The following is an 18,174-nucleotide window of genomic DNA, read 5'->3' on the forward strand; positions in this document are numbered from 1 at the left end:
AAACTCAAGTGTATTCCTCACTTGTAGCTTGGCCCATAGCTTTGCCCTACCTTCCTTCTTTTTCAGGATATTATACTGGCTGGTGACGGGTACAGAGGGAAAACCTCGCCTCACACCCCCAATGAACGCTTCGAAGGGGCCACCGTCCTCAAGGCTCTCAAGGTGCGAGTTTTGCTGTACAACTTTGTGTGTTTATTTCTCTGAAACACCCACTGACTGTCTCACCATTAAAACGTTTGAGGCAGTTCACGTTAAAAAAAAATGAAGCCAAGAACACAGTCGGTAGCAACAATAAAGCAAGAAGCAACAGGAATACATCAATTAAAAACAGTCTGAAATGTTGTAGGAAAAACGGGTTCGTAAGATCATACCAGTTAACCAAATGTCAGTGTGAATTAAAAAGCTTTTGCCTGATGCGTACTAGTTAACAAGCCAGAGAATCCCACCAAAGCACTAAACCAAATGTCAGCCAAATGTCTATGGGAATAAAAAGGCCTTCTTCACCTGGTGCCTAATAGTTAACAAGTTAGGGAATCCTACCAAAGCACTGTCCAGAGGGCATTCCACAATCACACAATGACAACAACAATATTCGATTTATATACCGCCCTTCAGGACAACTTAATGCCCGCTCAGAGCAGTTTACAAAGTGTGTTGTTATTATCCCCATAGAGCCGCCACTGAGAACTTTGGTTCAGTCTCTGCTCGCCTGACCTCCAAAGGTGAGAGCAGGTGCTCCAGAGCTGATCTTACCTGCTAGACAGGTTGATACGGGAGAAGGCAGTCCTTCGAGTATCCTGCTACAGTTTTAAAAGAAAGAACCAGTTCTTTTGAGTTGTGCCCAAAATCAAATTGGCAGCAACAATGTTTCTAGAACTGGTGTGATTTGCTCTCAGTCAAAAAAAAAAATCCTGCATTTTGCACCATCTGTAATTTCCTGTCTGCAGGGGTGGCTCCGTTTCCAGTGGACTGCAGTAATCTAACCTGGATGTGATCAGAGTGTGGATAGGTTTAGCCAGTTGTCCAAAGGAGGGTGCAGCTGGCACAACAAGAAGTTGATCGAAGGCTATACAAACTCCAGAGATGATCTGGGCCTCCAAAATTGGCATAGACCTAACAGTGCACACTACCTGTGGATTGGCTCCTGGAGGAGGAGTGCTTACCTGTCCAGAAGCTGTCTCCTTAACCCTGATTGGCTAGGGTGCTGCCAACCAACAGCACTTCAGCCTTTTCTGGACATAGTTTCAATTTGTGACCTTTCATCTCGCTCATTCTGGTTTCCATTGTCCACTGACTCACTTGATTCAGATAACAAGACTTGGGTGTCATTGGCATACCAGTGGCATCGCTCCAAATCTCAAGGTGACTTCTTCAAGCAGTTTCACAGAAATCCTGGTCATTTCTGCATTGGTGATCTGTCCCAAGTTTAATGCTTTTAGGAAGCAGGGTTTTTTCCCTGCTTCCCCCCAGTCTCAGGGTTTCCTACCTCTCTAAGCAGTGCCAGAAGAAAAATAAATAAAAATAAGGCTCCAGCCTAGTTGCCAGCATGTCACTTCCAGGGCACAACATCTACAAGCTCTAGGAATTGCCAGAAACTCTATGGTAAAACAGCCCTGGAAAGGCCCCTGCCCCCTCCCTCTGCCTTTTACGGACAGAAACCAAGGCTTCGAGGCTGGCAATACTGCTTTGGTTGCCTATCAAACCTCACAATGGCCACTGAGAGGGCATTCATTTCTTAAAGCTACACACACACCTTCTATTATTTGGGTTTTTTAAAGCTCCCACTGTTCCTTTGTTTTAGATTTCAGATTTTTCTGCAAGCATGGGTCTTTTTAGGACCGTAGAAAGAACTGTCTCATCGGTTCATTGCTCTAATCTCTGGATTAAAGTATCCACAGATTTGGCCATGTTGACAATAGATATATTGAAGACAATTAATGATTTGGTTTGCCTGCAGTTTGGATATGAGGGGCGTGTCCCTCTGAGGAGCGCCCGCCTCTTCTATGACATCAGCGAGAAAGCCCGCAAGATCGTGGAATCCTACTTCATGCTTAATTCCACCCTCTATTTCTCGTACACACACCTGGTGTGTCGAACCGCCCTGGCAGGTAAGACGGGGCCCAAATGTGGGGTACATCCCACTCTGCCCCACTAACTTGGGGGGCATATTTATTAACCTGATAATTGTTCCCCTCCTTCTGTGCTAAGACAGCTTACATCAATTATTTGCAGAGGACAGGCTGGGGGCCCTTGAAATCTCATGCACAGGGGATGATGATGAAATGACAATTTGGATACCCTCCAACCCCCACCCCCCGAAGAATCTTTTCCCTCCAGTAAGCTCTCTAAGCGCTCAGGGACCAAACCCTTTCTCCCAGTTGCAGTGGCATTGCGCAAGACTATTATATATTGAGGAGTTTAGATGGTGTATCACAAGTTCTGCCATCTTGCCCTGTTCCTGCCAGGGCCTGAAAACGCTTTCTTGCTTGAATATGCAAGCTGTACTGTTTTCTGCTGATATAAGCTCTGGCGTTGCTGGTGTTTTGAATACAAGGATACATAGATTCCCAGAGAGGTTAAGCAAACTGGCTGCAAGGATACTAAATTAACACACCTGACAGAAAGGGAGGCAAGCAACAATTCCTTCAGCTAGCGGCAGCATCTCCTTTATTTGGTGCTGGCCTTGGACACGGAGAGCATGTGTTGGTCTTGAACCTTCCCTTTGTGACAGTCAATCAACTTCTCTCTAATCATCTCTCTTTTGAGGAGGATTGACGTGAGTGGCATATGTAAGTTTAACCTATATAAATCTTAGTAAAGTTCCTCTCAAACTGGACATCAACCCAGACGGACCAGTAACATGCTGGACACAAATTGGCCCTAGGGGTCTGCCCGTGGTCTTTTGGGGTCCCAGACAACTGAAGCTGGCATTCATCAGGTGGTATCTTTCCTCTGTTGTTTTTTGTTATTGCGCTGAAACGCTGTATGCTTCCCCGTTGTGGTGTCTTTGCATGTGTGCTACTTACGTCTCTTTTTGTATTTTGCTTGCTTTGTTTAATAAATGTGCTCTTGCTCCTTGGCGAGACGCCATTCTGTGCCTTGGATTATATCTTGGCAGACTTGACCTTTCATCGTCATTCTCTGGCTTCTCCGCAGCCCTTTCACCTGGATATGTTGGCAGACGCCCTTGGCTGTTGTATTTAATTGACTGTTTGCACCTAATTGGGATTTTATACTGTAAACTGTTGTCTAATGTGATTACATTTTATTTTGTATAGTATTTATTGTTGTAACCCACCCTGAATACACAAAGGGGCCGCAGGTCCCAGAAGACCACACTAACAGTATATAATTTTATTATTCAAAGTGCTAGTGCAAAGTGCAGATTTTCAATAAAGTATGTTCTACTCCATGCGTAAATATTCAGACCCAGGGCTTTTTTTCAGCGGGAACGCGGTGGAACGGAGTTCCGGCACCTCTTGAAAATGGTCACATGGCCGGTGGCCCCGCCCCCTGATCTCCAGACAGAGGGGAGTTGAGATTGCCCTCCGCGCCACTGAGTGGCACGGAGGGCAATCTCAACTCCCCTCTGTCTGGAGATCAGGGGGCGGGGCCACCAGCCATGTGACCATTTTCACCGAGGGCAACCCTCTGAGTTCCACCACCTCTTTCCCCAGAAAAAATGCCTTGTTCAGACCCAGTGCTCCACAGTCCAGTGTTACGGTTCCTCTACAATGATAGGCACCAAGAGTCTGCTCCGATGACTACTAAATTCATATGATGCAATGTCTGATAGGAAATCTGTTGTTTCTTCTTCCTGTAGGCAAAAGCCGTCAATGGAGCCTGATTGCAGGGAGGGCTGGCTAGAAACTGAATGAATAAAAGAAAATGATTTATTTATTTATTCATTTATTTATGTCATTTATAGTCAACCTTTCTCACTGAGACTCAAGGTAGATTACATAGTGTAAGATTAGTACAATCAGGATCAAGGACATTTCCATTAAAAACGTCATAGGATTTTGCAAAGAAATAATATTAGCAAGGATTCAATACAGGGCTGAAGAATGGCTGAAACAGAACAGAATAAATTCTAGGACTGACATAGATAACATGAAGCACAGGTAGTATATAGGAGTACATATTCAGAGCAACAAATAATATGCAAGGCAACATAGGGGTGAAGTCTATGGTTCCTAACTCCTTAGCGAAGCACCTAATAGCCCCTCCCTACAATACTTCCCTCCTATCTGAGTAAAAAGCCTTTTTGAATAATTCAGTTTTGCATCGTTTGTGGAAAGCCAGGACAGTGGAGGCTCTCCTGACCTCCTCAGGCAGGCCGTTCCACAGGGTAGGGGCCACCACCGAGAAAGCCCGTGTATGGGCTACTGTTGATTTTGCCCATGTGCAGGCTGGCACCTGCAAACTTAGCTGGTTTTCAGCTGCTCTTGGCATTAGGCCACCCAGTGCATGCTCGGCATTAGGTGAGGGTTTTAAAAACACTTTTTCCTTTTGGTTAACTCACAAAATCAATACTTTTTTCTATATGCCTGGAGTCTCCCAAGTAGATACACCATTTGCCAGTTTCAAAGAGTCAGTGTGAGAGGGGTATTGGCAAAACACAACCATGTGGAAACTAATGGTCTCTTTGATTAAATTAAAACAATGCAAAAATCACTATTTCACACTACTGACTAGTGAGTGGCTTCTCCCTCTGGCACCACCACTTCAAAGGCCCCGGCTTCTGACTTTAGGAGGAAAATCAGACATTTATTTATTGGTTCCAGGCTCAGTGTAAACACTGCTTTCTCAACCAATTGCTCCAGTTTTTTTTAAAGTTATTTAAAAGCAATCTAGTTCGATGCGAGAAAACAGAGACTCGAACACACACAAATGACGCTGGCCTGTGTCAAAGCTATTCTCGTGTTGTTACTGCGGGAAGGGAGCCACCCCCCATACCGCAAGAGTTACGAATCAGCCTGTAAAATCCGTGTTGCTGTGATGTGTGTGGCAGTATGAGCTCATTACTGAGATGGAAAAACATGTCTCTGTTGCTGGCAGGCCAACAGGACAAGAGGAATGACCTCAGCCACCCCATCCACGCTGACAACTGCCTTCTGGATCCCGAAGCCAACGAATGCTGGAAAGAGCCCCCGGCGTACACCTTCCGCGACTACAGGTAGAGCCGCGGGGGGGGGGGGCTGTTGGGCACATCCCCGGCCCCCTTTCTTCGTGCCTTTACTGCTGTGCAAGGGCAGCTCTGGTGTTATTTTCTCCGTGCTATAAATGAGTGGGGATAAAGGGGGGCTTGCCGTAGGCCACCAAATGACTTCATGGCAAAGACCAGTTTCAAGCTAGAGGCTTCCTGGCCTCAGACTGCAAGCCAGGATTGGGAGGGAGTAAATGTGCAAAAGATTGGGCTGCAGAGGTCAAGTACAGCCCCCTGTGATTAATCCAACCATGATATTCCCTCTTCCTCTATTTCTAGCGCTCTCCTCTACATGAACAGTGATTTCGAAGGGGGCGAATTCATCTTTACTGAAATGGATGCTAAGACCGTGACGGTGAGCAAAGCCCTTTCTTTGCTTTGGGTTGGTTAGAGAGTCCAAAGAGTCTGGCTAGAACAGACCAATGAGAACCATTTTGGTATTGTGGTTAAGAGCAGCAGGACTCTAATCTGGAGAGCCAGGTTTGATTCCCCACTCCTCTCCTAGAAGCCAGCTGGGTGACCTTGGGCTAGTCACAGCTCTCTCAGAGCTCTCTCAGCCCCACCCACCTCACAGGGTGATTGTCGTGGGGATAATGATAACACACTTTGTAAATCACTCTGAGTGTGGCATTAAGTTGTCCTGAAGGGGAGTATATAAATTGAATATTGTTGTTGTTGTTACTATTATTATTAATGGCCCAGAATCCTGTTTCCCTCAGCGGCAGATCAGGGCCCCCCAAAACAAAGTCCCTCCCCAGGCATCAAATTGACAATGACAATCACCCACCGAGTCCAGGTCCTTCAGAATTATTTTTAAGTCTTTGAAAAAAAGCAGGAACAAAAAGATTTTTCAAAAATTTTTTTTTTATTATTTTAAAAACAGATAAAGGGGTACAGAAAGAAAAGGGGGGGGGAATTAAAGAGAAAATTGAAGATTGTGTGTTACAAGAACTGTCAAAATGCAATAACCATATAACATTAAAAATTCAGTTTTCAGATATACAACACAAACAGAACCTCATTATTAATTCAACCGATAATTAGTTAACTATATAGTCAGGATATATAGATGAAACTTAGGAACAAAAAGATCCCCCCCACCCCACCCCCAATTTCTTTTTCCTGGGCCTTCACATCTTTATACCGGTTTCCCCTTGAAGTTCTTTTACTGCAGGACGGGAATTGTAGATCAGCGGCTGCGTGTCCCGCAACTGATATGTGATGAAGTAGCTTCCAGTCCATGAAAACTAATGCTAAAATACAAATATTTTCATCTTTAAAGTGCCACTTGTTTCTGTTTCTTCTAGAGTATTAATATGTGTTTATAACACAACATTTTATTTTGTTAAATGAAGTTTTTTTTTTAAAAAATGGCTGCTACCGTAAAGCGGTTCCAACTTTATGACAACTGGTTCATTTTATTTAATAGAGTTTTTCATAAAGCTTCCAAACTCTCAGTAATTATGTATATATCATCAGGGCTCATTTCGAGGGGGAATGTGCAGGAACGCAGTTCCAGCAGTTCCCCAAAGAGGGCACATGTCAGGTGGCCCCGCCCACCTGACTCTCGGCCATTTTGGGCCCGTTTCAACCTGGATTGGGGCCGAAAAAGCCTGGATCGGGCCTCTGATGGGTGGCGGATCACTCTCCCACTCAGCAGTGGCCTGATCCTGACCATTTGGGGCCCCTTTTCGGCCATTTTCAGCCCCTTTTTGCCATTTTGGGCCCAATTTTGGCCCTGAATGGCCAGGATTGGGTCCAAAACAGCCAGGACAGGCGATGTCGGGGTGTGTGGCATATGCAAATCAGTTATACTAATGACACACTCCCGGTGATGGCAAGAGGCGTGGCATATGCTAATGATTTATGCTAATGAGTTCCTCTAGCTCTTTTTCTACAAAATGACCCCTGTATATCATATATTTATTTACTTTATTTATACCCCGCTATTCTCACCACCAGGGCCCCAAGGTGGCTTACATTGTTTTCCTCTCCTCCAATTATCTTCGCAACAACCTTGTGAGGTAGATTATGCTGAGAGTGTGTGACTGGCCCAAGGTCACCCAGCAAGCTTCCATGGCAGAGCAGGGATTCGAACCTGGAGCTCTCCTACCCTCCCAGACTCTAATCCAGGGATCCCCAACCATTACGATCCTGCAGGCACCTTTGAAATTCTGACACAGGGTGGTGGGTGCCTTCAGACACGCAGTGAAGACCCTTGTGTTGGGGGGGGGCAGCTGCTGCCAAAGCAATGTTGTTAAAGATCTGCACCGCCAATCAGAACTCCGAGGGCCAATCAAAAGCCATGCTGAGCAAAAGTCCCATCGAGCCCCACCCACTTTCTAAAAAAGGGGGGGTCAGGAAAGGTGTGGTGGGCACCACAACGCCCAAGGGTACCATGTTATGGGACACGCCCCTGCTCTAACCACTACACACACTGGCTGTAGGATTAATGCGTTACTGGATTTTGGCAGTACTGCTCAATTGAGAATATTTTGGAAACAATTCTTTATTTACTGTCTTGAAATATATGACACATAAATAAACGTGCGTCTGTATAAATAAACGGACAATACTAAATAAGTAACTAAACTTAAGATTTTTAACCCTTTGCCCCCATCTACTGGTCTCATTTGGAAACTACACTTAGTAGATTAATACTAGATCTTAATGATACGCGGAATTTCATTTTTTTCCTCCTGTGTGCCTTCTTTACAGAAATATTTGGTAATGTATAAACTGGCTGTTAGGTTTCATAGCTGGGGTAGAAAAGGTTCAAAAACAGATCAAGTGCTATGAAATAGTAGACACAGCAGAGGTGTGAAATCTCTCCTCACACACACACACACACACACAAGCACGCACGGCACAGGAGGTAGTGGCAGATTCAAGCATAGCTTCAAGAGGGGACTGGATCAACATATGGAGCAGAGGTCCTTCAGTGGCTCTTAGCCACAAGGTATAGATGGGACTCTCTGTCTAGGGCAGTGATGCTCTGTAGTCTTGGTGTTTGGGGGGGGGCAATCAGTGTGGGGGGGGCTTCTAGGGTCCCTTCCCCACTGGCAGACCTGCTGAGGACACCTGGTTTTGGGCCACTGTGTGACACAGAGTGTTGGACTGGATGGGCCATTGGCCTGATCCAACATGGCTTCTCTTATGTTCTTACGCACACAAAGTTTGTTAGTAATACTGAAATGTTGTGCTTTCATCAGCGTGACCGATAAGTTTTGTTCCAAGCAGTTTAGCTGCAAAATGGAGCAGCTATTCTAGATTGGGGTTGGGGGGGGGTCGCAATAATACAAGAGAAAACCTGGGAAGAAAACCTCAAAAATACTTCCAAATGAATCATAGAATCATGGCGTTGGAAGGGGCCATACAGACCATCAACCCTCTTCCCAGTGCAGGATCAGCCTAAAGCATCTCTGACCAGTATCCATCCAGCCTCTTCTTGAAAACTGCCAGTGGGGGGGGGGGGCTCACCACCTCCCTAGGCAGCTGATTCTACCTTTGAACTACTCTGACTGTGAAAAAGTTTTTCCTAATATCCAGCCGGTACATTTCTGCATGTAATTTAAGCCCATTGCTTCGGGTCCTACCCTCTGCTGCCAACTGGAATCTTCAACACACCTTAAGTGAATCTTCAACACACCTTAAATGAATCTTCAACACACCCTAATGCATTCCAAGAATAATCTCTGCATCAGAACTTGCAAGCAGACATCTTCGGAGACATTCCTTGTCACTTCAGAGTAGTTTTTGAGTAGTTACAAGTACAATCTTGTTAATTCTGACAGGCCTCCGTAAAGCCAAAGTGTGGACGAATGATCAGTTTTTCATCGGGTGGGGAGAACCCTCATGGCGTAAAAGCAGTCACCAAGGGACAGCGGTGCGCAGTCGCTCTGTGGTTTACCCTAAACCCACTTTACCGGGAATTGGTGAGTTTACTATTGTTGGAGCACTTGGACAGGAAGGGTCATACCCAAGTGGTTTCTTGAAAATGTCCATCCAATAAACAGGGGTGTTTATATACTGCAGCATCCTGCAATAAAACCTCTCCTAGAGAAGCAGCCGTCTTCCTTAACATGCACAGAAGTGCCAACAGTGTGCTTGGTGCTGTACATTCTGATTTTGAGTCCTGAGGTCAGTTCTGGGAACCATAGTCCAAGAAGGGTGTTAATATGTTAAAAATAATTCATCTATGAAAGATCAAGACGGGTAGCCATGTTAGTCTGTTTGTAACAGTGGAAAAGAGCAAGAGTCCAGTAGCACCTATAAAATTAACAAAATTTGTGGTAGGGTATGAACTTTCGTGAGTCACTGGTATCTGAAGTGGTCAGATCCAGAGGAGTTAGCTGTGTTAGACTGTAGTCACAAAATAGTAAAGAGTCCAATAGCACCTTTAGGACTAACCAACTTTATCATAGCATAAGCTTTTGAGAACCACAACTCTCTTAGAAGAGAACTGTGGTTATCGAAAGCTTATGCTACAATAAAGTTGGTTAGTCTTAAAGGTGCTACTGGACTCTTTACTATTTTGGTATCTGAAGAAGTGAGCTGCGGCTCATGACAGCTCATGCCCTACCACAAATTTGTTAGTCTTATAGGTGCTACTGGACTCTTGCTCGTTTCCACTGCATGAAAGATGAAGTGCTCAAAAACGTGTAAGCAGGGTTTAGAGATGACAAGATGAAGCAGGGAATGGGGGGTAGCTGTGCTGATGGTTCTTAAATGTACTAAGACATTTTAACAAGAGGAGTAAAGATGGTTTCTTGTGCCACCCATGTGGATGGAACAATTTGTCATACAAGAAAACAATGTGTGGAGTGTACCCCTTGAAATAGCAACTGAGGAATTGCATGCCTGCTTGCTTTCCTACGTCACCCACCCAACCTCTGCAGATATAAAACTAAGCAGTAAGACAGAAGGCTAAGCTACCACCTCTCTGGGTGCCGTGTTAGTTGTCCATATGGGGAGGGCTGTGGCTCAGTGGAAGAGTATCTGCTTGGCATACGGATGGTCCCAAGTTCAATACCCGGCATCTCTATTTAAAAGGATTAGCGGTAGGTGATGTGGCAGAGACCCTGGAGAGCTACTTCCAGTCAGAGTAGACAATACTGACTTTGATGGACGGATGGCCTGGTTCAGTGTAAGGCAGATTCAATGTGGTTTCCTTTTAATAAGGGGGTGTGCCCAATCATGTGACTTCCCCACTCATCCGCAATGTGAAAGAGCACGTTTCACTCCATAATAAAATGTTAGTATAAACCAGGCTTTGCAGATTCTCTGGAAAAGTCAATAATGCTGGGAAAAGTGGAAGGCAGCAGGAAAAGAGGAAGACCTAAAACAAGATGGCTTGACTCAGTAAAAGAAGCCACGTCCTCCAGTTTGCACGATCTGAGCAAGTCTGTTAATGATAGGATGTTTTGGAGGTCTTTCATAGGGTCGCCATAGGTCGGAGGCAACTTGACGGCACATAACACACACAAACACATAAACCAGGCCTAAGACGAGAGACTTCAGGAGAGTTTTCATATTTAGAATGAAAATGTCACGTACACACACACAGACAAATATTAGCATTTTAGAGAGAAAAAGTTCATCCCTTTAAATGCCCATCATTCTTTTTCTCTTGAAAGTGCCAATAAGTGGACGGAGTGGGAAGTTTCTCCGATCAAAGCCAGGTGGTGGGTTGGACTGTTAAAGCCCTTCTCCCCTCTCTGTGAAGACCCACTCCAAATCAGAACCACGCACGCCACTGGTTTACCTTTTAAAGAGGAACAAAGATCTGTGAGATCTTCACTTCATGTCTGTTTGAGTTCGAAACCTTCCTGCACACCGCATCTCAAAACATGCAGAGATTGCGCCGACCGAGTTCTTGGGGTGCTGCTGCCACCTGATGGCCTTCTTGGAGAAATGGCAAAGCAAACCTCCCAACGGAGCATTGCATAGCCAGCAGTTGCAAAAAAGCCAGGGAAAGGTGGTGGCAACTTTTATTAGACTAACTCCAGTCGCAGAAAGCATTTGCAAGCTTCTGAGTCACACAGAAGCAGAAGGAAGCAGCACCCAGTTGTTCTAATAGAGGGGCCTGCAGGCTCTCCTAACAGGGTGCAAGAATGCCACCAGGGAAGGGACGAGAGCCGTTTCACTTGGGAGAGTGTGCCATAGAGTTTCACTACATGAGACACCTTGCGTGAGGACGCTCAAGTGTAGAGTGTTTTCCAGGTAGCATAATTTAAAAAGGCAGAGTGGACGGCTCGGTCAGTTTCACCTCTCTACACAGTTTGTTAATTTCAGCTTCGCCTCTGGAAGGCTCTGTCAATTGAAATTAACAAACCCTCTGAGGAGCGATTTCTGCCGGCTCTGTGTAGAGAGGTGAAATTGACTGTGCCTTTGGCGCTGTCTTTTTAAACTAGGCTTCCCGGCTAACATTACGTCTCCCCACACTTGAGCGTCCCCATGTAAGAGGTCTCCTGTAGAGAAACTCATAGACTCATCACCCCTGTGGAAAAGATTTTTTCCCCACAACCACCCACCAGTTTGCTGATGGGAAGAAAACATGACAAAGGAACATCTTAACTGGTGGGTAGGTTCAAAAGACAAATTTAAGAATCTCTATATCCCACTGATTTCAGAGATTATAACCCCATTCACATGTTACGGTGAACATACATCCTCCATATTTTAAGAAAGAGTCAATGTATGTCCACGTTACAAATGAAACTGGGACAAGTTTTTAATACTGTAAACCACTTTGGACCGTGTTCGAGGGAGAGGCAGTATAAAAATCTAAAAAATAAAATACTTGGATAAATGGGGAGGTGGTATTCACTTACACATTCAGCTATACATGTGTTGAATGTAATATGAGACTTACTCAACACATGTATAGAGAGACTAGTCAAGTGTATACTGTGCACAGATGGTCATGCGTTCACTGTAACTAGGGAACAGGGCTAATGGCTCGGAGGCACAAGCCGGGGAAAGGGCGGAGGGTAGCATATTCCATAGACCCAAGAGCCTTTACACCTTTACGACATCTGTGGCATATGACAGATCTAAGGAAGTACCTGATCCAGTAGGCAGCTTGGGAAGAAACCAGGGCCAGTCCTGTAGGTGAATGAATTAATGCTGCATTCACAACTTCCCAAGTGCCGTAAGGGGGAAATGCAAATTCCCTTCAGATAACTCCTGCCCCTCTCACTTAGCCCTGATCTTCCACGATCCAGGTACCTATACCTGCTATGTCGTTTCTTCCTGCCACTCATTCTCCATCCCTTGGTGGAGAGTGCTGTCAAGTCATAGCTGACTCATGGCGACCCCTGGAGGAGTTTTCCTGGCAAGAGACTAACGGAGGTGGCTTGCCATTGCCTGCCTCTGCAACCCGGGTCTTTGTGGAGGTCTCCCATCCAATTACTGACCAAGGCCGACCCTGCTTAGCTTCCTGGACCTGACAAGATCGGGCTTGCCTGGGCTACCTAGATCAGGACCGTCATCCCTTACATCCTCTATTTCTCTTTTCCCCAGGAGCGGATCCAAGCCGACGAAGTCATCGCCGCGTTAAACCAGGAGCATCTTGGACCCAGTGAACTCGGTATCAACCCCAAGGATGAGCTATGAGCCAGCCCCAAGGACACACAATTAAAAAAAATATTTATTTAATATTTGTTTTAAAATCTTATCAGAACCCTTTATTTTTGTACAAAGTCTCGGAATAAGTTAATGGACAAGTTTAACAGGGGAAAGCGGTGGGATTCCTGTGCAATTAAACCCTCCTCCTGGGTGGCCACAGCTCTCCGTTCACACCGTTTTTCCGGGCAGTCCTCCAGAGTCTTCCGTGGAGATTCTCCGGCCCTTTTCTGGATCCCCCTTCTAGCTTGCAGCCCATTTGCAACTTCTCTGCCTGGTGCTTCCATCCTCAAATGATTCCCCCCTGCCCCCCGCTCTAAGCTGGCTCCTCAGCCTCCGAACTCCGCGCTTCTAATCCCAAACGGTTCTGGCTCCTTCCTGGTGATGTACTTCTGTGCATCTGTCGCTTTCAGGTGTGCCAGGTCTGAGCCCCCTGGTATCAAAAATGGTTCTGGGGCCAACTTCCTGTGGATCCCACAGTTAGAGGCATGCATTTGGTCACTTATGACGCCCGGCCTCTCTGCAGTTGAAGCCTGGGCCTTTGTAGAACAGGCAACGAAATCCCGTTGAGTTCTGCATGCAAATTCGGCTCTCTCGAACAATTTTCAGTGTCAGCCTTGTCTTGAATTAATCTGGCTCTGAATTTCTGCTCTGCCTGTGAAGAGTGGAAACTGGAATATGGGCTGATGGTTAAAAAGGCCATGTTGCAATTGACAAATGGCCCTTTTTGAGAACCAGTTTGGTGTAGTGGTTAAGAGCACGGGACTCTAATCTGGAGAGCTGGGTTTGATTCCCCACTCCTCCGCTTGAAGCCAGCTGGGTGACCTTGGGTCAGTCACAGCTCTCTCTGAGCCCCACCCACCTCATAGGGTGTTTGTTGTTGTGGGGATAATAATAGCATACTTTGTAAACTGCTCTGAGTGGGTGTTAAGTTGTCCTGAAGGGCAGTATATAAATCGAATGTTATTATTTTGACCCAGCACTCAGTGTATGGTCAGAAGTCTTGGCTGCCTCTGCGTGTGAAACAACTTACTGATCGTCATTCCTCCAGCCTTTACCTTCATCATCTGGTACTCCAATATGCTGCCTCTAAACACGGGCCTGCCGTGACTGTATCTCATGGTCTTGTAAAGCCAGCCCTGCTGCGGGCCTGCCTATCATCCTGCGGCAAGGAGTTCCAGAAGTTAATTGTGTGCTGAATCAAGAAGCATTGTATTGCCTTCCTCTTGACCTTCACTGGATGATGATCCAAAATCCCTCTGCAGTGGTTTTCCAGTGGGAACTGGGGGCATTACTCTCTATGGGGGTGTAATACCCCCATTACACAGGGAATTAAATCCCCTGTGAGCTTCTGATGCTGCAGCATTGAGGAATTGAAAGCCAAATTGGGCTTGGCCAGTTCTTGGCTGGGGACCACTGGGAGCTCCTTTTGTGCTGGGGTTTGTAAGGTAAAGAAAGATATAGATCAGTCATTGATTTTAATAATAATTCCATAGTTGGGATTCTGCTGCAATGCTGCCAAGACCTCGCACTTTGCTGGAGCAACTGAGCCCGGCTCCCTTTCTTCAACAAGTCGGAGACCTTGGTGCACAGGGAGCCGAGGAGTCCCTCGCCTTACTGAAGGAGTGCCAACTAACAGCTCATGGGGGTGACGCACTGGAGAAAGTATGGGGTGAGGAATCGGAAAGTGCTCAAGGACGGTACAAGGTCTTCCCCAGAAGCCACGAGACCTTTGGAGAGGAAAATCCAAATGGCAGACCTGCATGGCAATCAACACAGGCTGCAGTCCGCCAGGACCGCTCCCTGTGCACGTCTCACTGCGTTTTTCCAGAGTGCACATTTATTTCAGTGGGAATTGCTCAGGAGAACATCCCATGGGATCATCTCTTTCCATCTCCGAGCACAGACGTGCAGCGAACGCCTGTCCTTAATCTCTCCGGCCTCTCAAAGTCAGCGGCCGGGCAGGTCTGTAACAACCTGTGCACCTCCCCAGCGTCTTCAGAATGAGTCTGTTCCAGGCATAGTAAGTAACCAGAGGTTTACCTGCCACCAGGAAACTGAAGGGGACTTAATGTTGTATCCAACCCCAGGAGGAATAAAAAGGAAACTGAAAAAAACAGCTGTGTGTACTCTTTTTATCTGGGTTCTCTGTAAAGCACGACAAGAATCAAAGCATGGGTCAGATAACCGGTTCTTTCTAGGGCATAGAATCATAGAATCATAGGGTTGGAAGGAACCTAAAGGGTCATCTGGTCCAACCCCCTGCACAGTGCAGGAAATTCACAACTCCCTCCCCCCCCCACTCACACTCACACCCTGTGGCCCCTGCTCCATGCCCAGAAAATGACAAAACACCACCAGGCCCCCTAGCCAAGCTGGCCTGGGGAAAATGGCTTCCTAACCCCATTGAACTGAAGAACCCACATTGATGATCAAATTTCAAACACTGCTTGGCATGCACAGTTTGTTCTAGATCGCAATGCCTCCACAATTTGTGCCCCCCTTTTCTACATTTAACAATAGGTGGAGAGGGTCACTGTAGTTCAACAGAAACCTTTCAAAAACAAAATCCAACGGGAAGCTGCTGAATTGGAATTCATATGTAAATTTGACTCAGTCAGGCTGGGATTGAATAGAGACTATGAATGGTTATCTCATTATCAGAAGTAACTGACTTCGTTAACGGAAGCAAACTGATCTCCATATCAGAAGCTACTGTTTGCATCTACTCCTCCCTCCCCTCTCCACCTGTATATCTGACCAGTTTCTTCTTGCCCTCCATGCATCTGACGAAGAGAACTGTGATTCTCAAAAGCTTATGCTACAATAAAGTTGGTTAGTCTTAAAGGTGCTACTGGAGTCTTTTTGATTTTGCTACTACAGACTAACACGGCTAACTCCTCTGCAGCAAACACAGGCTGCATTAGAGTTTTCGATGGCTACGATCAGAAGGCACCAAGGCCCAGGTTCGTTTGGACTAGTGGCAAAACAGTTCAAATGGCTCGCCAACAGGTTTGAGGCTGTGTACAAGGCTTGCTAACATTTAGCAAGGGTTGTGAAGAGAAATTCTCTTAATTCCTCCTTACCCGGCTTCTCCTTGAAATCCACTAATATTTTTCTTTTCCTCTTTTTAAGAATTTGATTTTTTTTATCAAAATGAAATTTGAAGGGAAGAGGAGTACGGAGGGAGGTTGTGCACAATTTCAGAATTTCACTCTGTAGATGCTCAGAGGCAGGCAATGTGAAGCATGTGAGCCATCCTGACCTTGGAGGACTTGCACTAAAGAGGTAGGTCAAAGCCTCGAGATCTTTGAGCAGAGGCTGAACAGCTCTCTGTCTGGGATTATCTACCGCTGGATTTCCCGGACTGAGGAAAGTGTTGCTCTCGATGCATCAGAACAAGGGCCCCAACCTTTATCGGCTGCTGAGCACATTTAAAATTCTGACACAGAGTGGTGGGCGCAACCATGAAATGGTTGCTGCAGGAGGTGGCGCCAACCACAAAATGGCTGCCAGAAGAGGCAGAGCCAACTGCAACATGTCAAGGAGTGAGGTCTTGCATCGCTAATAACTCTTCAACATTTCCAGCAGAAGCTCTGTTTTGACAGGATGTCTTTTAAAATGAACATAGTAAAGAGTGCAGTAGCACCTTTAAAACTAACCAACTTTATTGTAGCGTAAGCTTCCGAGAGCCACAGCTCTCTTCGTCAGATGCACAGAAGGTATGAAGAAACTGGCCAGAGATATATAGGTAGTGAGGGGAGGGGGGAGAGGGTGCAAGGAGTAAGGGTCATGTAAATGTAAATAAGTTACAAGAAGTCATGAAAGAGGTGTAATGTACAATCCAGGCTGAGTGTGACCCCTCCCCTCCATGGCAGTATCTGAATAGAAGGCAGTTACTTTAGGTAATGAGATAACCATCCAGAGTCTATTCAATCCAAGCCTGACTGAGTCAAATTTACATATGAATTCCAATTCAGCAGCTTCCCGTTGGATTCTGTTTTTGAAAGGTTTCTGTTGAACTACAGTGACTTTTTAAGTCCTAGATGGAGTGTCCTGGTAGATTGAAGTGTTCTCCCACTGGTTTCTGGATGTTGCCCTTTTTAATGTCAGATTTGTGTCCATTTATTCTTTTGCTCAGAGGTTGGCCGGTTTGTCCAACGTACAGAGCAGATGGACATTGTTGGCACATGAGGGCATATATCACGTTGGAGGATGAGCAGCTGTAACAGCCAGAGATAGTGTAGTGAACATAACTATTTTAAAATATTTCCTTGCAAACACTGAAGATACTTGTGTTGTGGTGGCAGCTGCTGCCAAAGCAACATTTTTTAATGATCTGCACAGCCGATCAGAACTCTAACGGCCGATCAGAAGCCCTGTTGGGTAAAAGGTCCATCTGCCCTTCCAACTTTCTAAAAATACTTGGCAGGTGCCAGGAAAGATCAGCAGGTGTCATGGCACCTGTAGGCACCCTTTTAGGGACGCCTGCCCTAGAAGGCCCTTCCATCTCCAAGAGTCTAAAATATATCAGTGATTAAGAGTCTCTGTACACAAGACATCTTATACAGGGACATTCAAGTAACTTACTTTCTGTGTGGCCTTATATTCAAGTGTACCCTGTCTCCCTAGCGGTGCGTGTATCCAGGAGAACAAGTGTAAGATCTTTCACTCGATCCTACTCGTATAAGAGTCTCTCTACACAAGACATCTGACACGTGAAGAACACGTGTCGGGAGATGCAATGTGAGCCGGGAAGGGTAGTTTTAAAAGACAGAGCTGGCGGCAGGGCAAAGGCTTTGCTATACACTGGAGCTGTGTGAAGGGGCTGTGAAATGCCAGGAGGGAAACTTTAGGGCATTAGAACCTCTCCAGGTCCAAGCCGGGTTCAAGAAGGCAGCTTTAGCCCATTTCCATTCCTCGCTGCCCTCTGGTTGCCATCCCACACAGTTGTAGACTGGAGAGGTGAAATTGACAGAGCCTTTGGGGAGGCGAAGATGAAATGAACAAACCCTCTGAGGAGCGATCTCTGCCGGCCCTGTCTTTTAAAACTTTGCTTCCGGGCTAACATTGCGAACACCCGCCGAGGCATCTTGTGTAGAGAAACTCTGTGTCACTGCAAGACTGCAGCTTGCACTTACTTCGTTTGTCCTTATTTTGTTGTGGTTATGCTGATTTTTTTTTTGATGGGGAAATTGGAAAACACACGTTTCTCTGCACAGCTACCTGCTCTGTGCTTTAATTTGATCTCGTCGTTCCTTTTGAACCATAACAAAATGCTGTCTACGTGGAGGTCTCTAAGGTGCTCCTGGACTCGAAAAATGCTCAAAGAGTAGCTT

General features: G+C 45.9%; 1 protein-coding gene across 2 annotated transcripts in view; it reads left to right on the forward strand.

Annotated features, from left to right (window-relative positions):
• The window catches only part of P3H2 (prolyl 3-hydroxylase 2), a 127,770-nt gene extending 112,825 nt beyond the window's left edge, over positions 1-14,945 (forward strand). Inside the window, exons 10-16 of one of the 2 annotated variants that reach the window (XM_054983141.1) lie at positions 67-162; positions 1,958-2,108; positions 5,062-5,179; positions 5,489-5,564; positions 9,004-9,144; positions 12,734-12,800; positions 14,332-14,945. In XM_054983141.1, the coding sequence (XP_054839116.1) occupies positions 67-162; positions 1,958-2,108; positions 5,062-5,179; positions 5,489-5,564; positions 9,004-9,144; positions 12,734-12,800; positions 14,332-14,384 (702 nt within the window). In that variant the 3' untranslated portion in view covers positions 14,385-14,945. Of the gene's footprint in view, positions 1-66; positions 163-1,957; positions 2,109-5,061; positions 5,180-5,488; positions 5,565-9,003; positions 9,145-12,733 lie in introns of both variants that reach the window. The other variant, XM_054983142.1, reaches the window with a different exon arrangement.
• The last annotated feature ends 3,229 nt before the right edge of the window (positions 14,946-18,174 follow it).

Source organism: Eublepharis macularius, chromosome 6 (genome assembly GCF_028583425.1).
Source record: "Eublepharis macularius isolate TG4126 chromosome 6, MPM_Emac_v1.0, whole genome shotgun sequence".
NCBI classification, from domain to species: Eukaryota; Metazoa; Chordata; class Lepidosauria; order Squamata; family Eublepharidae; genus Eublepharis; species Eublepharis macularius.